This window comes from Humulus lupulus, chromosome 1, assembly GCF_963169125.1.
Source record: "Humulus lupulus chromosome 1, drHumLupu1.1, whole genome shotgun sequence".
Lineage (NCBI taxonomy): Eukaryota > Viridiplantae > Streptophyta > Magnoliopsida > Rosales > Cannabaceae > Humulus > Humulus lupulus.
Window position 1 is genome coordinate 232,540,389 of NC_084793.1, and position 22,362 is coordinate 232,562,750.

The 22,362-nt window shown below is 40.9% G+C and overlaps 1 protein-coding gene across 3 annotated transcripts; it reads right to left on the reverse strand.

Annotated features, from left to right (window-relative positions):
- Positions 1 to 1,318: 1,318 nt before the first annotated feature.
- Positions 1,319 to 21,740, reverse strand: LOC133804294 (pentatricopeptide repeat-containing protein At4g19191, mitochondrial). Of its 3 annotated transcripts, none has more exons than XM_062242458.1 (2): positions 19,710 to 21,740; positions 1,319 to 1,468 (listed from the first exon to the last, which is right to left on the reverse strand). In XM_062242458.1, the coding sequence occupies exon 1, from the start codon at positions 21,688 to 21,690 to the stop codon at positions 19,726 to 19,728; it is 1,965 nt and encodes a 654-aa protein (XP_062098442.1). In that variant the 5' UTR covers positions 21,691 to 21,740; the 3' UTR covers positions 1,319 to 1,468; positions 19,710 to 19,725. The 3 variants fall into 3 exon arrangements, with proteins under 3 accessions (XP_062098442.1, XP_062098455.1, XP_062098447.1); XM_062242471.1 differs by lacking the exon at positions 1,319 to 1,468 and having other exon boundaries at positions 19,468 to 20,585; positions 20,859 to 21,740; XM_062242463.1 differs by lacking the exon at positions 1,319 to 1,468 and having other exon boundaries at positions 19,468 to 20,753; positions 20,859 to 21,740.
- Positions 21,741 to 22,362: the final 622 nt, after the last annotated feature.

Here is a 22,362-nt window from a genome sequence, read left to right on the forward strand (position 1 = left end):
CGTCGAGAAAAAGCGTGTTAGAACTTACCCAATAGGCTCTAAATCAAGACTTAGTCTAAGCAAAAATATCTCGAACCTATTAGTTATGATTTCTTATGAAGAATTATGTGAGCCTTCTTTATAATTAGGGTGTGTTTCTATACTTTAGAAAATCTGCCATCTTTATTATTTTCTAAGTCTATTTCTAATCATCCTATAGGCTTGAAACTCGTCGTTGTTCCAAAATTAACCATATTGAGAGAGGGCTGGGATCAGTAAAATCGTTCCCACTACTATGGCCCCCTAAACTCTCAATATAGAACTCGATCCATTGATTTGTATCCACCCTCACCGAACTCAGTCATTATTTATTAAATTTATTATTTATGATTGTAAAAAAAATCAAACTCATACATGTCATTCAAAATAACAATAATATTCATTTGGAAAATGGTTTTCACTAAGTACAATCATAAATCCAAATAATAAAATAAATAAATAAACTAACATAGCTAGGGTAAATCTAAAAATCAAGATCTTCTACATCTGACCCTTCATCTAGCATATCATCATCTATTTCTTCACATTCCTCATTATCTTGAGCCTCAAAATTTCCTCGGGGAAGATTCATAAAGATTCTATGGTTTTGCTCATTAGTAAATTGAAATTCCAACTTAGAGGTGAACCTAAGTATGAGAAAATATTATCTCATGGCTACTGGTAAATCATCATCATCATCTATAGTCTCCCATATTTCTTCTAATGTTGAAATTACAAAAGGAAAATCTTTAAAAAGCCTAATTACTAGGACATATTGTTCTGTAGCTCTCATCATAATTTTCTTAGTAGTCTGAAGGTGAACTATCTCCTTGTGGAATAAGATCAATTTTTGAGTGATTATTTCTAACACTCCTACTGTATTCCTTGGCACTCTAAACCTTTTCAATGCCTTAATGGCTCGAATATCCTCATAGGTCAAGGCTCCATCCATTCTTAACTAAAAACATAAGGGCTAAAATGTTAGCTAATAATATTAACATAAACATAAACACTTACATTGGCGGTTAGATTAGAAGCTTGTGCGTGTGTATCAAGGAGAACTTCATGCATATGAACTGTTGCTCTGATACCAACTGTAATGACCCAACTATTTCTAAGACCTTGGACCATTAAAACAACTAGACATAGCTACTATTTTGGGAAACATGCATAAGAAATAACATAACTTTATTTAAAACCCCAAATAAAATATTGTGCAAAATACAAAGTAAAATATGAAATAGAAAATATGGTATGGGTACCCATTGGTTGATACATAAAAACATAAACTTTAATTGTTTAAAAATTAATTGCAGAAATACATCAAAACATAATTCAAAAGACTTAAAAATAACTCCATCCTCGATCGTCACGCAGTCCATTCAATTCATTCATCCTTAACACACAAGCCAAGCTGCCATGAATCTTTCTGCCTTCTATATTCATTTTCCTACATCAAGCTAAAAATGAAGGAATGAGCCTAATGCCCAGCAAGGAAAATCTACTTACAACATATATCATAAATCATAAACATAAGATTATATCATACACATATACTATAAAACATATGACTATAAAAACATATAACATATAGGACTACAATATTAATGGCCATTAACTCATTAACATGGCATGTGATAAAACCATCTAGGTCCCCTATCTACTAATCGAGGTAGGTTAGATCACATGGTAGTATATGATAACCCATCTAGGTCCTCTGTCTACTAATCGAGGTAAGGTAAATCATAACTCTAAACCATGAAAATGATAAAAATTCTTGGGGCTTGCTATCTAAGCAAGTCATATGCCCAAGCGACTATCAAACATATTCTTGGGGCTTGCTATCTAAGCAAGTCGTATGCCCAAGGACTACAACACATATTTATACATATACATATTATAGCATAAAATATATCATAACATAAACATATAAACACATATAACCTATCCTATTTTCCTTACCAAAAACCAGGATATAGAGACAAGAACAGGATTTGGAACACTCATAAAACCAACAGTAAGAATGGTGAGTTTCTAAAGAAAGTAGATGAAAAATAAAACTAAACCATCCGAGTAGAAACTTACCGAAAAGAACCTTAAGTTCCAAGAAACTTAAACACCTAATCAAGAATCATAAACAAGAGTTAAGATCTGAAAGAAAATAAAAGAAAACTAAAGAACCATGAAGAACTGAACTTAAGGATAAGAATACCTTAGATGATCTTATGAATTGATCTAAACCTTGGTACCGAAATCACACTATATCTCACTTCCCAAGTGTTTAGAAAAGCTTAGATTGATAAAGCTTTTAACCCAAACCCAAGTGTTTCTCTCTATAGTAACCTTAGCAACTTCGAGGCTCTGAACAATGCTTGAAGAATGAAGAAAATGGCTGAGTACTAGGTCCTATTTATAGAGTTCAAGGATTGAAAATAACCCCCTTTAATTTGAATTAATAAATTAATATAAAATGAAAAAGATTTCAATTTTCGTTCAACAGATGCCCAAAACTCGGTCAAAATCGTTCAAAGGCGGGTCTAAGTGATTAAGGCTATTTTTAAATTTAAAACCACAAACTTCCATAAATGTGAGTTGGAGCCAATATATCGCCCCCTATAGGTGATATATCGTCTACCCCATATTTCAGAGCCTCGTTCGATCGTTCGTGCAAAGTCGACGCTTTTTTTGTATCTTTCGTAGGCGATATATCGGCCCCTATAGCTGTGATATATCAGCATACGTTGATATATCAAACACGTATTTGCACTTTTTCAGCATATTTTGAATTGAATAAATAGCTTTGACTGAGTCTAAACGTGATCCTAACAGCTGCTGGAAGGTTCTAGAGCTTCTAGATCTTTCTTTTAATTAAACTATTCATAAAAAATACTTAAATCCTTAATAAACATGACTATCACAAGTGTCACACTCTTATTAATTCCATCTAAACCTTAGGTTATAATAAATAATATTTCTAGGACCAACAATATTAATCAAACCTTATGTTATAATTAATATTACTAAACTATAGGTTAAACTTATAGAATTCATAACTATTGCTACGAGTTTCCAACTAAGTTCCGGCTTGAACCAAAATCCACGGAAACTAACATACTACAAACTAATAATAACTACTAGCTACTACTACTACTATCTAGCTAAAAAAGTTCTGGGACACTACACGCCATCTTGGTACCTCGAGCTTGATACTCTCCCAATACCTGATTGACCACGAGCTGAGAATCACTATAGCATTGGATGGCTTTCGCCTTTAGTTCCCTTGCCACTCTCAACCCTGCTAGTAAGGCCTCATATTCGACTTCGTTGTTGGATGCCTCAAATCTGAATCTCAGAGCTGTATGAAATTTATGTCCTTCTGGTGAGATTAAGATGATCCCAGCTCCCGATCCGTTCTCGTTTGATGATCCGTCAATGAAGATTTTCCATAACTCCTGCACCGACTCCCTCAAGAGCTACTCTTGAAATATGGTGCATTCAGCCATAAAATCAGCAAGGGCCTGACTTTTGATTGAGGTCCGTGGCACGTACAATATCTCAAACTGGCTAAGTTCGATAGCCCATTTTAAAAGACGTCCCAATGTTTCAGGTTTTTGCAAAACCTGCCTTATAGGTTGGTCAGTCAAGACGTTGATTGAATGGGACTGGAAATATGGTCGGAGATTTCTGGAGGCCAATATCAGACAGAATGCCAGTTTCTCTATCATTGGGTATCGTGACTCGGCTCCGAGAAGTCTCTTGCTTATATAATATACTGGTTTTTTAGCATGGTCTTCTTCTCGAACTAACATGGCACTGACTGCATTCTCTATCACGACCAAATAAAGGAGTAAAGGTTCTCCAGACATATGCTTAGATAATACCGGGGGCTCGGCCAGGTGCATTTTTAGGTCGAGGAATGCCTGTTCGCACTCCTCGATCCACTCAAATTTCTTGTTTCCTCTGAGCAAGTTGTAATATGGCAGACACTTTTAGTGGATTTTGAAATAAATCGATTCAAAGCTGCCACCCTTCCAGTTAGGCTTTGAACTTCTTTACGCGACCTAGGTGAGGGAATTTCTAACAATGATTTGATTTTCTCAGGGTTTGCCTCTATTCCCCTTGTGTTGACTATGAACCCCAGGAATTTTCTAACTGCCACTCCAAAAGTACATTTCTGGGGATTCAGCCTCATGTCATATCTTCCGAAACATTCTTCTAGATCGGACACATGGTTATTGGCAGTTTTTTACTTGACAAGCATGTCATCGACATACACCTCCATATTTCTCCTGATCTGGCTAGTGAACATTTTGTTGACCAAACGTTGGTATGTGGCCCCGGCATTCTTCAATCCGAATGGCATAACTTTATAATAGTATACGTTATGTTCATTCATGAAGCTAGTATGTTCCTAGTCCGCAGGATTCATTGCAATCTGGTTATATCCAGAATACGCGTCCATGAAGGACATGAGCTCATGACCTATCGTGGCGTCTACCAACTGGTCAATCCCTTGCAGTGGGAAACAGTCCTTGGGACAAGCTTTATTTAGATCGGAGAAGTCGATACAGGTTCTCCATTTCCCGTTTGGCTTCGGGACCAGCACAGGGTTGGTGTTGACGCGGTTCTTCGCCAACAGGTAATTAAGAAAATAAGAGAAGGGGATTAGTGCTAAGTAATGAACCGAAGCTGATGAATGATCTTAAAATGAACCGATGATACGAACACTTTTTTAGGTGGTTCAAAGGTTAAAATCCTTCTACTCCACCAGCCAATATTATTGCTATATTTCTGGTAGTCTTTATAGGGTATTTCTTTACACCATAGAATCCAACCCTTTGCAACCCCTAGGGTCTCCATATTTATAGGAGAGGACACCTGAGGGTTGGCAAGGGGGGTCATCACATGACCTTCTTACCCATCATGTCACTTCTGTGACATTCATGATTAATTCCTAAAACCTGACAAATGAAGTGTGGTCTAATCAATAGGTAAGGGGATAATGGGCCGCACAGCCCAACCCAGTCGTGGGTACCTGAACACGCACGTTTATGCTGCGTGTCCGAGAATTCAGGGATATATCAGACACGTGATGTCTAATATATGCACGTTTACATTGCGTGGTTGACTTTATAAAGGGTCACAGCTTCCAACTCAGACTCGTGCCTCGAGCTGGATGCCTTCTTAACCCGCGGTCTTCATAACTCTGACTCGGCTCCTTAGTAATCTTAATAAACTTTTGGCTACCTCGAGCTAAAGAGGTAGGACCTGATAACAGCAGCTCCGGCCACGTGGCATCCACGTGGCTGATATAATTATGCCATATCTCAGCTCGCTAATAGCCCGTGGAAAATTAGGGCGTACATTTGCCCCCCAAGCCCCTGCTCGTGGCACACGGCGCCACCTAGGGCCACAGTGGGGGCTTTTAGGCTTCCTTGTGGAGTCTTCACATTCCGCCCATTACGTAGGCGTCGAATACGTGGAGCATCGTGGTTGGTGACGGTACGTCTTCCGAGAACCGCATTAAATGGCCTAGCCTATACTCGGCCATCGTTTCGCCTTTCGAGTAGAGAGCCTCGTATCCCACATTAGGGCAATCCAACAGCCCTCCTCACTTGGCCTCCTACGTATATAAAAGGGGTGGCCACCTTATGCATGGGCCACCCGTTTATTTGAAAATTTTCTAATTTTCCCATCTTCTTCTTCCTTCTTAACCTCAAAAAACCCTCTTTTTCTTCCGGTTACTGTTCCCAACATTCCAGAAGTTCAGGCGCGAGAGCCCCTTTGAGGCTTTGGCACCAGCTATTCCGACGAGGCTCCAACCCAGACGACCCCTTCATCCTCCCCACAGCAAAACACTTTGTAAGTTTTCTGCTTATGCATGCTTTAAATTTTCTCTTCACTGCAGCTTAGGTAAATTGTTCCTGTAGCCGCATGCAACATTATGTTGGTTTTTTGCGGGTATGATAGGTGCAGGTTTTTATTTTAGGGCATCGATCGTAGAAAAAAACATTTAGGAGCATGGCTCATATGGTATGCTTTCTGGGGAAATTTTCTGGGTAGGATTTTTGGTATGCCTGTTTGAAATATCCAGCCTTTTGGGTGCAAAACCGGGTAGCTTAGGAGACACATTTCACAGGCGGTTTCTACATTGTTTGCCTACTGAAACTTTCCTTCCAAGGCAAACTTTTATCCTGACCCTCCTAACACACGCATTCTAAGTAATCGAGAATCCGTTGGGAGCACAGGCGTGTGTTCATAGAACCGCGTGGTCTCACTCTCCATGAGCTGAGATTACCTCAGACCGTGCAAAGGAAACACTTCGCTTCAAAATCTTTCTTATGCTTAGGTCGCCTTTTCTAAAATTTTCTTCTTTTGTTCGCTAGGCAACCCGATGGGACCCAAGAAGAACGCCCCTAAGAAGACTGCTGGCAGCTCGTCTTCTCAACAATCCAAAGGGAAGGAGGTGGTGACAGACTCTCCAATCCCCGTTTTTGGGCCGGCCGTGGAGCGGGAGCTCGAGGTAGCGCCCGTCGCTTTCTTCGAGGCCGAGAGGATCGTCTCGAAGATCACCGACCAGGGGAAAGTGAATAAAATATTCCTTTCCCACAATATCGAGATTGGGAGGGGTGCCCTAATCGCCCGACCTCCCCAAGAAGGCGAGCGGAGCTGCGCGCCGCTCGATGAAGAATACACGGCCTGGAGTGACAAGCACTTCAAGGCTGGGGCCTTCCTCCCGCTGGACCAATATTTTGCCGACTTCCTCAACTACGTGAAATTGGATCCTTTCCAGCTCCCCCCTAACTCTTACCGTTTGTTAGCGGGGTTGAGATATTTATTCCTGAAGCAGGAATGGGAGGCCCCCACCTCGGCGGATATCTTATACTTTTTCTGCCTCAAGGCCAGCCCGGAGCAGCAGGGACGAGGCGACAGGTTCTACTACTTGACCCGTTTTCCAATCACGACTGAAGTCATCGAGCTGCCCAGCCACCCCAACGACTTCAAAGACCAATTCTTTATGTCCAAGGGGTTTCGCAACTGCGAACTTCATTACTTCAACCGTCCTCGTATCTTTTACTCTTAGCTCGCGAGTTGACTATTGAATAGCTCCCTTTATTTGTTCCTGATTTAGAAACAATCGTGCAGCCATTTTTGCGAAGACGGCCAAGTCTGCGACCCTCGAGGGTCAATACGAGACATTGGCGAGGCTTCCCCCCAGCGAAAAGGACTATCGCCAGCTCGTGTCAGACGAGACGATGCTGGCGTGCAAGCTAATCTCTCCAGGCCAGACTTTGGCCTTGAGGAGACCTCGAAGCCTCCCTCCAGCCCGCGAGATAGCACCCATCCCTGAGGAGGAGGCCGCAGGGGAAGGAGAGCACGAGGAGGACGAGGTGCCCCTCGTGAGGTGGAAGCGAGCGCTGGAGGTTGCCCAAGAAACAGACGAGGAGAGGGTCCGGCCCGAAGCGGCCGCCGGTCCCTCTGGTCAAGGTAATCCTTATATGTTTAGGGACTTAGATAGGGCCACTGCAGACCCTCGGTTAGCTAGGTTCAATCCCAACCAGCCAGTTCAACGCCATCGAAGTGACCCAGACCGCGATATAACCTTACTCTAGTGCGTTGACCAGCTCGTGCTGGATTACAAAAGTAGCCGCCCTAGGGGCACTGTAGTCGTAGATAACATCATAGCTTTTAGGTCGATCTTTTTTTAGGAGTATGGGACCAATCTTCGGTCGTGGCCCTCTCTTCAGGAGAGTACAGTAGCTCTGGGCCTTAGGAAATATGTAGAAGAGTCTAGTCCCGAGCCAGATTCAAACCTAGAACCTCTTCCAGCTCGCGAAGTCATTGTCCTGGACTCACCCGCTGTAGCTCCGGGGCCGGTGGTCGTGACCATAGATTCCTCCTCTGGCTCGGAGGGTAGGATCCCTTTCAATATACTTGAGTTCTGTTTTCCCTTTACCTTTTGTCTTCTTGTACACATATTTCTATCTGTATATTAACATTTTGCCTTTGCTTTCTCAGAGGAGATGTCTCAGCCCGGGAGCAACGACCTGCGAGCTATGTTCCCTGGAGGGAACCCTTCCTCAGGGGCCTCTGGGCCCATGGTGAAGAAACTTCGGCTAGCGAAGAAGGCCATCGGGAGTGCCTCTAAGTCCCCTGCAAAGGGGAAAAACCAGGCTCCGGCAGCTCAGGAGAAAGTACCTCTGCCACCTCCTGCAATGAAGATGCCTCCTCCTCCCCCGCGAGTTCCCGACCCTGCTCGGGAAACGGGGGTGCCCACCGGGACCTTATCCACCACCACCCCCGAGGTGCGCGTCCCAGTGAACCCCCAGGCTCTGGAGAAGATCCCCAACGTCTTTCGGGGAACGGTCTATGAGACGGCGAGCTACACCGTGGACCATTACTACAACGTCGCCGAGAGGGACCTACGGGCGATCGAGACGAGGAGCCCGAAGAATGTGATGGAGTCTTCATTGGGGATGGCTCTCACGGTAAGTTGGCCTTGCCATTTGTATCTCATGCTCATTACGCATTACATGTTTGTTTTTCTTTTTCTCTAAGGCAGTTGCCTCATCGTCTTTTTGTCTTGCAGGGTGCCTTAGCTCTCCACCAGAGCATATCCTGATCTAGGGCTCGGCTCAAGGACATGAGGGGCGAGCACCAAAAAACTTTGGCTGCCCTTAAGACTGCCCAAAAAAAGAACAGGATGCCAATGATGCCATGGCGTCTGCGCAGGCTGAGATGGACACGTCTCGTCCTAAGTTGCAGGAGGCCGAGGCTACCTTGGCTGCTCTGGCCGTCACGAGGACTGAGGTCGAGGAGGCCAGGGCCTCTCGGGTCGCACTGGATGCCGCCAAGGCCGAGGCCGAGGAGGCCAAGGCCGCCCTGGTGACGGAGAGGGCATCCGCTAGCTCCTCCATGGAGGCCATGCTGTACCACTGTTGGGTCTACAACCCAGATGGAGACTTCTCCTTTATGGGGGCGGACGCATGGGACAGCTTCCTGGAGAAGTTCAAAGCTCGCCTTCAGCAAGAGGCGTCCTCCGAGACTGGGGAGACCTCCGCAGCTGCCGAGCAGGAGGGCGAGGTGGTGACTTCATCAGAGCTGTCTGGCGGGGCCTAGGACTTCTCTTCTTTCCACCCCTTGAACACATATTTATTTTTTTGTAAATTTGTATGAGGTTTTCTAACCTCGAGACAATTGGCTTTATCAATTTTTTTCTTTCTAATTGATTTATAACCTTCAGCCTTTATGCATTTTGGTAATGGTCTTAGCTTTTGTTGGTGCTGCGATTGACATTTTATGCTTTTCTAGGAAAAAACATAATCACTTTTGATCCAACTTCTAAGATAAGTCCTGGTTACATCCTGGACATTACTTTAAAAACTTAGTTCGCATTAATTTTTTATTAATATCTCGTGCTTTTTAAGAAATACAACGATCAATCAATTTGAATTAACTTCTAAGTTTTAGGACCTGGTTACATCCAGGACGTTAATTTGAAAACTTAGTTGGTGTTAATTTTTATCAATATCTTGTGCTTTTTAAGAAAAGCATCGATCAATCGATTTGAATTAAATTCTAAGTTTTAGGACCTAGTTACATCCAGGACGTTAATTTGAAAACTTAGTTGGCGTTAATTTTTATCAATATCTCGTGCTTTTTAAGAAAAGCATCAATCAATCGATTTGAATTAACTTCTAAGTTTTAGGACCTGGTTACATCCAGGACGTTAAATTGAAAACTTAGTTTACGTTTATTCTTGATTAATATCTTGTGCTTTTTAAGAAAAACACCGATTAATCAATTTGAATAAACTCCTAAGCCTTTAAGCCGACCTGGTTATATCCAGGCACCATATGCCCCCCAAGTAATTAGGAAAGGGTCTTTCGTGGTTACTAGAGATTACATTCGCAAATATACACAAAAATGAAAGAAGATTTAATTCTCATTGCTTAATACACAAAAAATGGCCTTTCTAAGTAAGCCTCACAAGGGTATTACTGATAATATTTCTTTAAATGGATGGTGTTCCAAGTTCGTGGGACCACTTCTCCATTAAGCCGAGCTAACTTGTAGGTTCCTTCCTTTATGACCTCGTCCCCTGAATCATATTCATCTTTTTCTTTCTCTGACAGGAGCTTCCTCATTAGCTCCTCCATCTGAGTCAGTCGCTCAAGGGTTTTATCCTGATTTCCTTGGTTATTCCGGGGCTGTTCAACAGCTCCGGACCCATTGTACACGTTTGGCGGGTTATTGTCCCTCCTATCTTGAGAAAGGTTATATGGGACATTCCCGCTATCGCGTACCTCAGACAGGTCTTCCCTTGGGCGAGCACGGCTGCCATTTCCTGCTGGGTCTCCCCTTTGAGAGGTAAGACGATCTCGGAGATCGCCCCTCGGGGTGGCTTGAGGACTTTGCGCCGAGCTCAGGCGTTGGTGCAGGTCTCCGCCAGAAAGGTCACTACGGGGGCTTCCGGTCCAATAGCTCCCATTTGAGAAGCTTGGAGCCCGCCTCTAGGGATGAGGATCCGAGACTTCTCTGGGCGCCCTGCTACGATGGGATGGTCCTGCGGAAGGTGGGTTTCTCCTGCTGCTCCCATAAGCTGGAATATCTCGGACAGGTTAAGGAGGAGACGGATATCTTATCGGTGAAGGAGGATGTCTGACCGGGGATGTAATCCTGGTCCCGTCAGAGCGGATAAGGTTAGGTAGGGGCATCTCGGCTCTGCCAACCTGCGGGTCTTGCACTTGGCGGTCTGAGCGGGGCGCAGGACGGCTGGCCGGGACGGGTTGTCGCTATGAGCCCTCCTCGGATCTCCTTCGAGAATTCCCCCGAGCCCTCCTGGGCGCACTCGAGGGCGGCTGTGAGATGGGAGTCAAAGTTCGGACCGATCGACTATACTGCTGCTCGACCCTAGGTAGTTCTTCGAAGGTGGTCCCTCGATGGTGCGATGAGGGAGTAGGGTTTGATGTCGGGGGTCTGCCCGACCGGCTAGGCCTGGACCGATTACCCCGGTAGGACTTATGAGTCTCGCCTTGCCTCTTTCCAACGTTAGCGTCGGTTGTAAGAGGGGTAGTCAGGCCAACACCTCCTTAATCTACTGGTTAGCTTTCGCCAGCTGACTCCTCAGCTGAGCATTCTCCATTTCTACCGCTGTGTAGAAATCTGGGTTCGGATTAGGTGGCCGGGGTGCCGAACTTCCAGTGTCATCTTGGCCTATTGGCTGCTTGCCCAGCCGCTCCTGAACTTCAGGATTCTGATCATCGGAGATGGCAGCACGATGGACCTCCTGCCCATCATGTTGGTCCGCCTCGTTACCGTATCTTGAGCGAGTGACCACCATGGTTGGGTATTTGCGATAGCACTAATCTAACAAGCTCTCAATGAAAGCACCAAACTGTTGACGCGGTTCTTCGCCAACAGGTAATTAAGAAAATAAGAGAAGGGGATTAGTGCTAAGTAATGAACCGAAGCTGATGAATGATCTTAAAATGAATCGATGATACGAACACTTTTTTAGGTGGTTCAAAGGTTAAAATCCTTCTACTCCACCAGCCAATATTATTGCTATATTTCTGGTAGTCTTTACAGGGTATTTCTTTACACCATAGAATCCAACCCTTTGCAACCCCTAGGGTCTCCATATTTATAGGAGAGGACACCTGAGGGTTGGCAAGGGGGTCATCCCGTGACCTTCTTACCCATCATGTCACTTCTGTGACATTCATGATTAATTCCTAAAACCTGACAAATGAAGTGTGGTCTAATCAATAGGTAAGGGGATAATGGGCCGCACGGCCCAACCCAGTCGTGGGTGCCTGAACACGCACGTTTATGCTGCGTGTCCGAGAATTCAGGGATATATCAGACACGTGATGTCTGATATATGCACGTTTACATTGCATGGTTGACTTTATAAAGGGTCACAGCTTCCAACTCAGACTCGTGCCTCGAGCTGGATGCCTTCTTAACCCGCGGTCTTCATAACTCTGACTCGGCTCCTTAGTAATCTTAATAAACTTTTGGCTACCTCAAGCTAAAGAGGTAGGACCTGATAACAGCAGCTCCGGCCACGTGGTTGATATAATTATGCCATATCTTAGCTCGCTAATAGCCCGTGGAAAATTAGGGCGTACAGTTGGCAACCCAGATCAGGTACTTTGCCTCCCGGATAAACCCGCATTTTAATAACCGAACTACTTCTTCCTCAAGGGCTTCAGCTCAGACCGTTCCCAAACATCTCCGTTTTTTGGATTTTGTAGGCACATTCTTGTCCAAATTTAAGGTGTGCATTATTACATTCGGACTTGTTCCTACCATATCTTCATGCGAACAGGCGAAGACGTCTAGGTATTTCTGTAAAAAAAAATTGACGAGCTCCTTTTTCCTTTTGTCGTCAAGATTCTTTCCCATCTTTACGACTCTTGAAGCTTCTTTGGGGTTGATGTTTACTTCCTCAAGCTCTTCTGTGGCTTTGAGCTCTGTTCTGTCTTTGCCTACCCTTGGGTCAACGTCGTTGCATTTGGTGACCTTATTATCCTCTTTTTGCTGTGGTTCTTCTGTCCCATGAGTAACTTCTACTTTCTGGGACTCCTTACCTCCATCATTTATGACCATCACTTGCTGCCCAGGTTGTGATTTTCCCTTCATAGAAATGTTATAGCATTCCCTGGCAGCGAGCTGATCACCTCTAACGGTGCATATTCCCGCGACTGAGGGGAATTTCATTGCTAGGTGGTGGCTAGAGGTTATGGCTTCAAATGCCATCAACGCAGGTCGGCCCAAAATCGCATTGTATGCAGCCGAACAATCGATTACCATGAATTCAAGCAACTTGGAAATAGTTCGTGACTCTTCTCCCAATGTCACCACCAATCCGATCGTCTTGATGGCTGCCGACCCTTCACCAAAAAAACCCGTACAGAGTCATCGAGGTCTCCTTCAAATCAATTACAGATAACCCCATTTTTTCCAGGGTGGACCTGAAAAGTAGATTCACAGAACTTCCATTATCCACTAGTGTTCTTTGGACCCTTTGGCTGGCGAGCTGAACGGTTATCACCAGCGGATCGTTTTGTGGGAATTGGACGTGGCTAGCATCCTCTTTTGTGAAAATGATTGGTTGCTTTTCCAATCGCTGCTATTTCGATAACCGTTGTTCCGAGACGAACTCCACCCCGTTATGGGACTTCAGTTCGTTAATGTACCTCTTCTGGGCCCCACTGCTCGTGCCTGTCAAATGAGTTCCTCCCAAAATGGTGGTTATATCTCCTCCCACTATCAGAGGAGGTTCGACCTGGTTTGTTTGAGCTCCGTTTTGGCCTACTGGTGCTTCAGGGATTGATTGAGGGTTTGCTCCAGCGAGCTGATTAGGGACCGCCCGATTTTGGGCATACTGGGCCAACGCTCCGACTCTGATGAGAGTTTCGATCTCATCCTTTAGCTGTCTACAGTCATCAGTGTTATGACCGATGTCATTATGGAATCGACAAAACTTTGAAGAATCTCTCTTCGCCCTCTGGTTCTTCAACAGTTTTGGATTCTTCCATGGAATGCGTTTAGAATTTGCCAGGAAGATGTGCTCCTTTAGTTTCCGTTAGGTTGATATAAGTAGCGTAAACATGTTTGAACTTCTCCACAGACTTATTTTTCTTCGTCCCGCTCTGGTCGCCCTCGCCATTTCCCTTCCTTTTGTTATTCCCCCTTGGTTATTCTGGGTAACGGTTTGAGTCGTAGCTGCAACATTTGTTACCACTCCAACGGGCTGGACAGGGATCTAGCTGGTTCCTGCAATAGAAGCTCATACCTCCTCTAGGTTAATCCATTCTTGAGCTCAGGCCAAGAATTTTTCCACACTCTTAACTCATTTTCTTTTGAGTTCCTGCCATAGGTCGCCCCCGACGAGGATTCCTGTCCTCGGTGCCATTAGCGGAGAGTTGTCATCAACATCCCTAGCTCGTGTAGGGACATTGGAAAATCTTCTTAGATATGCCTTCAACGTCTCGCCAAGTTGTTGCTTTACATTGGCCAATGAATTAGTATCAACCTGAGCTGCATGTGAAGCTCGGAATGCTTTTTTGAAATCAGAAGAAAACTTCTTCCACAAGCTTATGGAATGCCTCTTGTATTGCTTAAACAACTGCTTGGCTGGCCCGACCAGAGTTGCAGGGAATAAAATACACCTTAGATCGAGCCCGACATTGTGAGCCATCATCATGGTGTTAAACATTCCAAGGTGATCTGACGAATCTCCATCTCCATCAAATTTTGACAGGTGTGGCATTCTAAATCCCACCGGATATGTGGCCGCCGCAATATTTGGAGCGAAAGGTTCGAGCTCCTCATCTAAGTCACAATCATCTTTTTCTTTTCTAGATAAAAGCCTCTTCATTTGCTCTTCCATCAAAGCTAGTTTTTTTAGGGTTTGGTCCCTAGGTTACCTGGGGGCTGTTCAACAGCTCCTATCCTATCATATGCGTTTGATGGGTTATTGTCCCTCCAAGCTCGATCTTGGTTTTGTGGGGCATTCCCATTATCGCGTACTATGGACGGACCTCATTCTTGTCGAGTATAGCTAATATCTTCGTTCCGAGCTAGATTCCTTCTCTGCGAATTCAGACGATTGCGTAAATCGGGTTGCGAATCATACCGAGGGCTCTGTGCTGAACTTAAATGATTCCTTAGGTCGCCCTCGGACCTACCACTACGATGACTTTCGATCCAGAGACTCCTGTTTGCAAAGCTTACAACTCGCGGCTAGGGCCGAGGATCTAGATTTTTGACACGTGTTCGTGGGACGTAAGTATTGGAAGATGGGGGAGGATTTCTCCTACTGTCTCCATAAGCTAGAATGTCCCATTGAGGAAGAGGTGGTGTCGGATGTCTTATAGGTGATGGGGGATGCCTTATTGGTGAGGCTATCATCGTTCCACCAAGGCGGACTAAATTAGTTTGCCTCTATTCTACTCCAATGTCTCTAGTTCTCTGTGCCTGGTGATCCGATCGCGACGTAAGGCGGTTTGTTGGAGCATTTTGTCTTCGTGAGCCTGTCCCAACCCCCCGTCGTGGATTTTCATGGGCATTCCTGGGGGCCGGTGAAGAAGGCACCAAACTTGGGGTTGCAGTCCTAACTGACCGACTGACATGCTAAGGACCCCTATGATGATTGCTGGGTCGAGCATTCTGGTGATCTCGCCCCGTAGGTACAGAACTTTGAGTGGCGGTTTTGACTGATCGACTCGGTTTGGATCGGTTATTCCTGTGGGACTTATGAGACCCACTCTGCCTCTTTCTGACATTAACGTTGGTTGCAAGAGGGGGTAACCAAGCCAAAACCACCTCAATCTGTCTGTTTGCCTTAGCGAGATGGCTTCTCAATTGTATGTTTTTCAACTTGACGGCAGTTAGGTAGTCTAGATTTGGATTCGGCGGCAATGACGCCGAACTCCCAGTGTCGCCTTGTCCCGCCAGTTGTTTTCCCGGATGTTGCTGAATCTCAGGGCCATGTTCATTCAAAACAGCATTATGAAGGGTCTCTTACCCATCGAGCTGTTCTATCTCATTATCATGCATTGAGCGAGTGAGCACCATAATGAGAATCGACTGGGATTTTGATGAAGCACCAATTTGCTCTCAACGAAAGCACCAAACTGTTGACGCGGTTTTTCACCAACAATGTATTAAGAAATAATAAAGGCAGATTAGTGCTTGATGGTAAACCGTAATGAAAAATATCCAAAATTCACTCAAGAACACAGAACTTTTACGTGGTTCAGTGGTTAAAATCCACCTAGTCTACGAGTCAATATTATTACTATTTCTCTCTCTATTTTGGCTGAGTTTCGGTATTACAGAATAATCGTCCCCCTTTCCTGTCCGATATTCCCAGTATTTATAGGGGAATTCCATGGACATGTTTGGGTAACCGCGTGAGTCAATCACGCATTTACATAATGTCTATATTCAATACAAATAATTCCCATTTATATTGGGATATGATTTGATCACAAAGTAAATATGTCCTGCTATCTTGGATAATAAATATGATAGCCTAGCCATGAACAAGCGTATAAACAGATCCTGAATCTTTGGGGATTATTTAGTGTGCGTTATATCTGAATCACCCCGAGCTGCGTATCTTCCACGAGCTTGTGTTCTGACAGTTATCCGACCCCGAGCTAGTGCTTTGATGACTTATCTTTTTCGTAGTTCGTGGTAAAGTCAGGACACCCAATGCCAGGTTTGACCATTACGAACCTTGAGTTGTCCGTATAGATAATAATCAAATATTCTACTTGATTACCTTTCCACGTATTTATCTGTCAGCTCTACTCGAGCTGAGTGAATGAACTCGTGCTAAGATTAGGGTACAACAAACATGTTACCAAGCATACAATATAATTAAACATTAGGATATTGACCGGGTTCTTTTTGTTAAACGAAATTACAAAAATACGCTAAGACATTCCTTGGGCTTCAAAGCTTCTTGTAATCTCCATGGGTTTCGTCCTTTGTTGTGAGCCTTGGGAATTGCACACCCAAACTCTAACCATAGGTTCTAAATGAAATGACCTAATTTCCAAAATTATGATTTTATCAAAGGTTTGTAAACTTTTGTTATTAAAATAATAATTTCATAAATTACTAATTTAAACTAATGGAAAGTGGTTACTATTTATTAAATAATAATTTCATAAATTATTAATTAATAACTAATAGTTTCCAAAACTATTATCAAATTTTTGAGAAAAATAATTCATAATTATTTAAATAAATAATTGATATTTGCGAAAAATACTATTATTTAATGGGAATTATTGAGATTATAATTCTTAAATTATATTTAATTAATAATTAATTAGTTTCTATTAACTAAATTTTGACTCCAATTAAGGTATTCAAAAATTTCCATTTCTTTAAATGAAAATAAATTATTAATCTTATTAGTGATTTCTTAAACCAATATTTGATTTCAATATATCATATATTTTTCATTAAGAAATGAAAACTAATAATCTTGTTTCATAAAGAATGTATTTGACTAATTTAAATTTTTTAATTTTAAATTTAAATAAGTTAAATATCACCATCTTTCCTATTTTTAAGGAGGCCAATATTCTCATATTATTTATTAAACAAAAATATTTGGTCATTTAACTAACAAACTAATTATTCTCATTTATATCTTAACATCAAATATTAGTATCTATATATATTTATTTAAATTAAATAATTAATCTTATTAATTAAATAATATATATAAAAAATTTGTTGCTTACCTGTCATGACAAATTGCTTTGTCATAAATAGAAACAGAAGATAGAACATACTTATAATATTTATCAACTAAAATTCCCACTTTATTTAGCGATTACAGACAATTTTTATATTATTATCTTGAATTAAATCATCTTGTATATATATTATTATACGCATACTTAATTCAATATCACATCAATAATATTGTATCTTCATAATAAATAAGATGTATAATTAAATACAAATATGAATGTAAAATATTAACTTTATTTAATTAACAGTAATCGTTTATACAAAAAATACTCTTTAGTGACACAAATTCCAACATCTTCACCATTACATCTCAATGCTTTGGGATTGCTTTGGCCTGATATTGTGGTAGGAGTTCTTTAGATTTAGGTTATGCCATTAGCATTGACGTTTTGGTGGCTGGGAGATGATGGTGTTGGTGATGATGCAATGAGTGGTGGAAGGTTGACACTGGCCATCAAATCGAAAGGGACGATCTACATGGTTGCATTTTACAAATTTATATGTTTCTAATGACGTTTTGTTGTTACATCTTTCTCAAAGTTTTCCTGTGGGACTTCAATAATGTTTTTTTTTCCTTTAGGTGTGGTATCGATTGCTTGCTATGTTTTATCTTAGTGTTAACCTAGTGTTTGGTACTAACAATGATAAAGTTAATCATTTGATTTTTTTTCCATATATTTTCTTCAATTTTTGGGATAAATTATTGAAATTCGCATATTTAGGAAAATTGAGATTCTTCCAAATTAAAACATTGTTGTCAAGATATCATTGGTATTTTACTTAGATATGTATATTAGGTAGGTTAGGTAGGTGTATGTTTGGTGTTAGGCAGAAAAACTATATTTTTATAATAAATAAAATTCCCATTTTGGAGAACTCATCAGCGTCATCAACATATTTTTTAGTAAAGTGTCTCAAAGATCGTATGGGTTGAAATTAGTCTATTTTTTTAAATAAAAAATATATATGTAATGAAATGGAATAAGATTTAGGGACATGTAATTTGTGAGTAACAAGATGAGGGAGGCTAACGAACATAATCAAGATGGTCACAAGCAAGTTAGACATAACGAGGAGAAGTACATTTCTCGCTTCATGAATCACACAAACTTGTTGAGTCACGAGAGAATGTGTTCATAGGGATTCGAAAACTAGAATTAGCTCCCATATCAACAACTACCACGTATGAAGAAGGATAAGAGCAAGAGGGATTCGAAATTTTTTTGCCAATTTCACTATAACAACACAATGAAATTGAGCATTTGATTCAATAAGGATACTTATATCACTCATAGACGAAAGAAGCCAAGGATCAATTGATCTTGAGCTTCCCAATCTTCGTAATCGGATGAGACTGTACACAGTTCTTGATCAGCCGTAAACGAATATTTTGGAGGAGCGGAATCTGGATCAAAGAATTTGGAGAGACAAGGTCCTCGGATTGTAGCAAGAACTTGATGTTTCAAAGACAAGAAGTTGAAATCATCATGTTTAATCGATAGTGCATGTTTGAACGAACTGATTTGGAGCTTGAAGCTTGAGCTGCCATGGTGGTTTGAGAAAGATGAAGAGGACGAACAAAGGGGCTTGAGAGCAAGAAGCTCTAATACCATTGAACGAATATTGGAAAGAAGGTTTTGAGAGTAAATGAAAATCTAGCCTGGATCAAACTAGATTTTCATTTACTCTCAAAACTGTTTATTGATTGCTTAATGAAACTGTACAAGAGAAGCTATTTATATAGCTGAGTACAAAAGAATACCAAAACCAACTAGTAACAAACTGATTACAAGAATGACTAACTACATCAACAACTAACCACTAACCAATCGAACCAATAACTAATCTAACAGAAATGTTACAACATACTAAGATGCCTTAACACTCAACTAAAAATGAGAAAACAATCATCAATTAATAGAAATCAAATTCTTTCAAAAAAAAAACAAAACAAAACAAAAGTTAATAGAAATCAAATACTATCAAAAAACATAAATCAATATCTTAATATTAATTGAATATAACACATCACAATTAATTATCTTATATTATTGATATGTAATTTGAAAGATATATATATATATATAATTATTCAGTTATAGTTGCGTAAAAGTCCTTGTGTGTTTATCAAGTTTTTCCATAGTAATTAGGACCCAATTGGTCATTGTAATAGATTTTTTTTATCATTTGTATAAATAAATCATACAATGTTGTAGTTTTCTTTCCCTCTCCGTTATATACTACAAGTTGATAATGGAAATGAACCTAGAAAAGATAGAATAATTACCACAAAAAATAATGCTAAAAAAATAAATCCAATGGAGATCATATACAGCTCTTCCTCCTCTTGAATCCCATAAATAACGTATAAAATTATACTTGTGAATCAGCTATCTAACCTCGCTGTTTAAAGCTTCATGTCAATTCATGTTCCTGGTTTATCTCTGACTGTGCTGAGCATGCTTCTTCTTTCAGTTGCAAAATCAAAGTATCTAACACTTCATAGATAAACAAATCCTCAGAATGACCCCTATTCTCAACTCCAAAAACATGACGATTTCCATTCACTTGGACAATGCTTTGCCCTGGAAATTTCTTCGTTTTATTACTTTTCATCATTTTTCTTATTGCTGCAACATCATCCCACCTTTGATCTGATGCATAAATGCTAGCCATCTCAACATATGGGACTGCAACCAAAGGGTCCAGCTTAAAGAGACGATCAGATATATACTCGCCAATTTCTACGTTTCTATGAATCTTGCAAGAACTAAGCAACGAACTCCAAATACCAACATCAGGTTTAACGGGCATTTTTTGAACTAGCTCCAAGGCTTCTTTTATTCTTCCTTTGCGGCCAAAGAGATCCACCATACAAGAATAATGGTCTAAGCCAGGGTCTATGAAATATTCATTTGTCATCATATCAAAGTACTCCATTCCTTTCTCTAGGATACCTGAGTGAGTACAAGCTTGGAGAACAGCAAGAAATGTGATGTGGTTTGGTTTCATGCCTAAGGTCAGCATTGTATTGAAAAGATCAAAAGCTTCTTCAACTTCACCATTCAAAGCGCACCCTGAAATCATTGTTGTCCAGGAGACGAGAGTTTTTTCTGGCATGATGAAAAAGAGCTCTCGCGCATCATTCATACTTCCACATTTTGCATACATATCAATTAGTGCATTGCAAACCACTGTGTTGTGTCTTAATCCGTTTGAAAATGCATAGCTGTCAATCCATTTACCTAGCTCAAGTGCTCCTGTTTGGCCAAAGCCTGAAATAAGAGAAAGCATGGTAACCAAATCAGGTTTCTCACCGGCTGCTTCCATAGAATGAAACAATCTCAATGCCTCATCTAAATCCCCTTTCTCAGCATAGCCGCTAATTATAACAGTCCACGAAACACAAGTTCTATAAGGCATGTTGTCAAATTGAAGTCTTGCTGAAACAATGTCACCACTCTTAGAATACATGGATACAAGAGTGTTAACAACAGAAATATCAGAATCACAACCCAGTTGAATTCCATGACAATGAATCAAAGTACCTTGAAGCAGTGCTTCTGGTTGTGCACATGACGAGAGAAGGCTTACAACAGAGCTCGAATCCGCTCTATATCCATCACACAACATCTGTTTGTAGCAATTTATAGCATCATGAAACTTTTCAAAGTTTGAGTAAGCTGCTATCATTGAATTCCAAGAGACAACAGTTCTCACGCCCAAGTCAACCCTATCAAACACGACCTTGGCTAAATCAAGATCACCGCATTTGGCATAGGCACCAATCCAAGTGTTAGCTAGAGAAATATCTGCCTCTAATCCGATTTGAATTCCAAGCGAATGAATAGCTTTCAGTAATTTGACGTTCTTTGAGTGTGAACTCACTTGAGTCAACCCCAAAACTGTCACCGTATCAGGCCGAATCCCAGAAAACATCATCTGAAAAAATAGACAAAGAACTTTATCAAGAAAACCCGACTGAGCAAATCCCACAATCATTGAATTCCAAGCAGCCACATCTCTCATGGTCATTTTCTCGAACACAGTGTAGGCAACACCAAACTGACTGCACTTCACATACATATCAACCACAGCTGTTTGCACAAAGACATCCAGCTGAAATGAAGATTTCACAACGTGGGTATGAACCATCTGGGATAATCTAATATAGGATAGCTTCGAACAGGCTTTCGCGACGAAGGGAAAGGTGAAATTGTTAGGTTCCACACCATTTTGTTTCATTTGACGATATAGAATAAGTGCTTTGTGGGAATGGCCTTGATTCACAGCCTCTCTTATGATGGAGTTCCAGAACCCAACGGTCGAAAAATTTGAAAAACGGTTGAGATATGGAGTCAGTGAAAAGGATGGAATCATTTCTCATTTGTAATGGCCGTGGCGGCAAAAACAACCCACCTCTAGTAAACCTCTATCTAACGGATAAATACTATGTATGAAGAAAAAAAATCTGCTCTCATATTATAATGTCTGTCTTGTTCTACCAACTAATTTAATAATTTAAGACACATCATCTAATTAATTAACTATTAATAAAATTATTTGACAACCTTAATATAAATTAACCGAGTTTTCAATTATCTCTCCTCAATTAATGTTAAATTTTTTCTCCAATCAAAATAATAATAATTAGTTGAAAATCCTTATTAAAATTTATTCTCAATTAATTAAAAATCCTATTTTTTGGTGATATTTGTCGAAAATCTTTATTAAAATTTAATCTCAATTAATTAAAAGTCTAATTTTTTTTTAGTAATCAGTCACGTTAAACGACTAATTTTTTTTAAATATTTTTAGAAATAAAAATAAAATAGAAAACCACATTAACATTATTGCTCTCAATATTAAAGGAAATAAAATACATATATAAAGTTAAAATCGTCATATATTAATGTTAAATTTAAATTAAAATTAAAATAAAATATTAGTTCCATTTAAATTAGGGGAATAGCAATTCTTATTCAAATTAAGATTATACAATCAAATTTTCATGTTTTTCCTTCTTCTGTTATTTTGCATAAGAAAACGTTA

What these genes read in the sequence shown, in the direction of transcription:
- LOC133804294 (XM_062242458.1), bottom strand. Translation starts at nt 21,690, where the DNA reads ATGATTCCATCCTTTTCACTGACTCCATATCTCAACCGTTTTTCAAAT.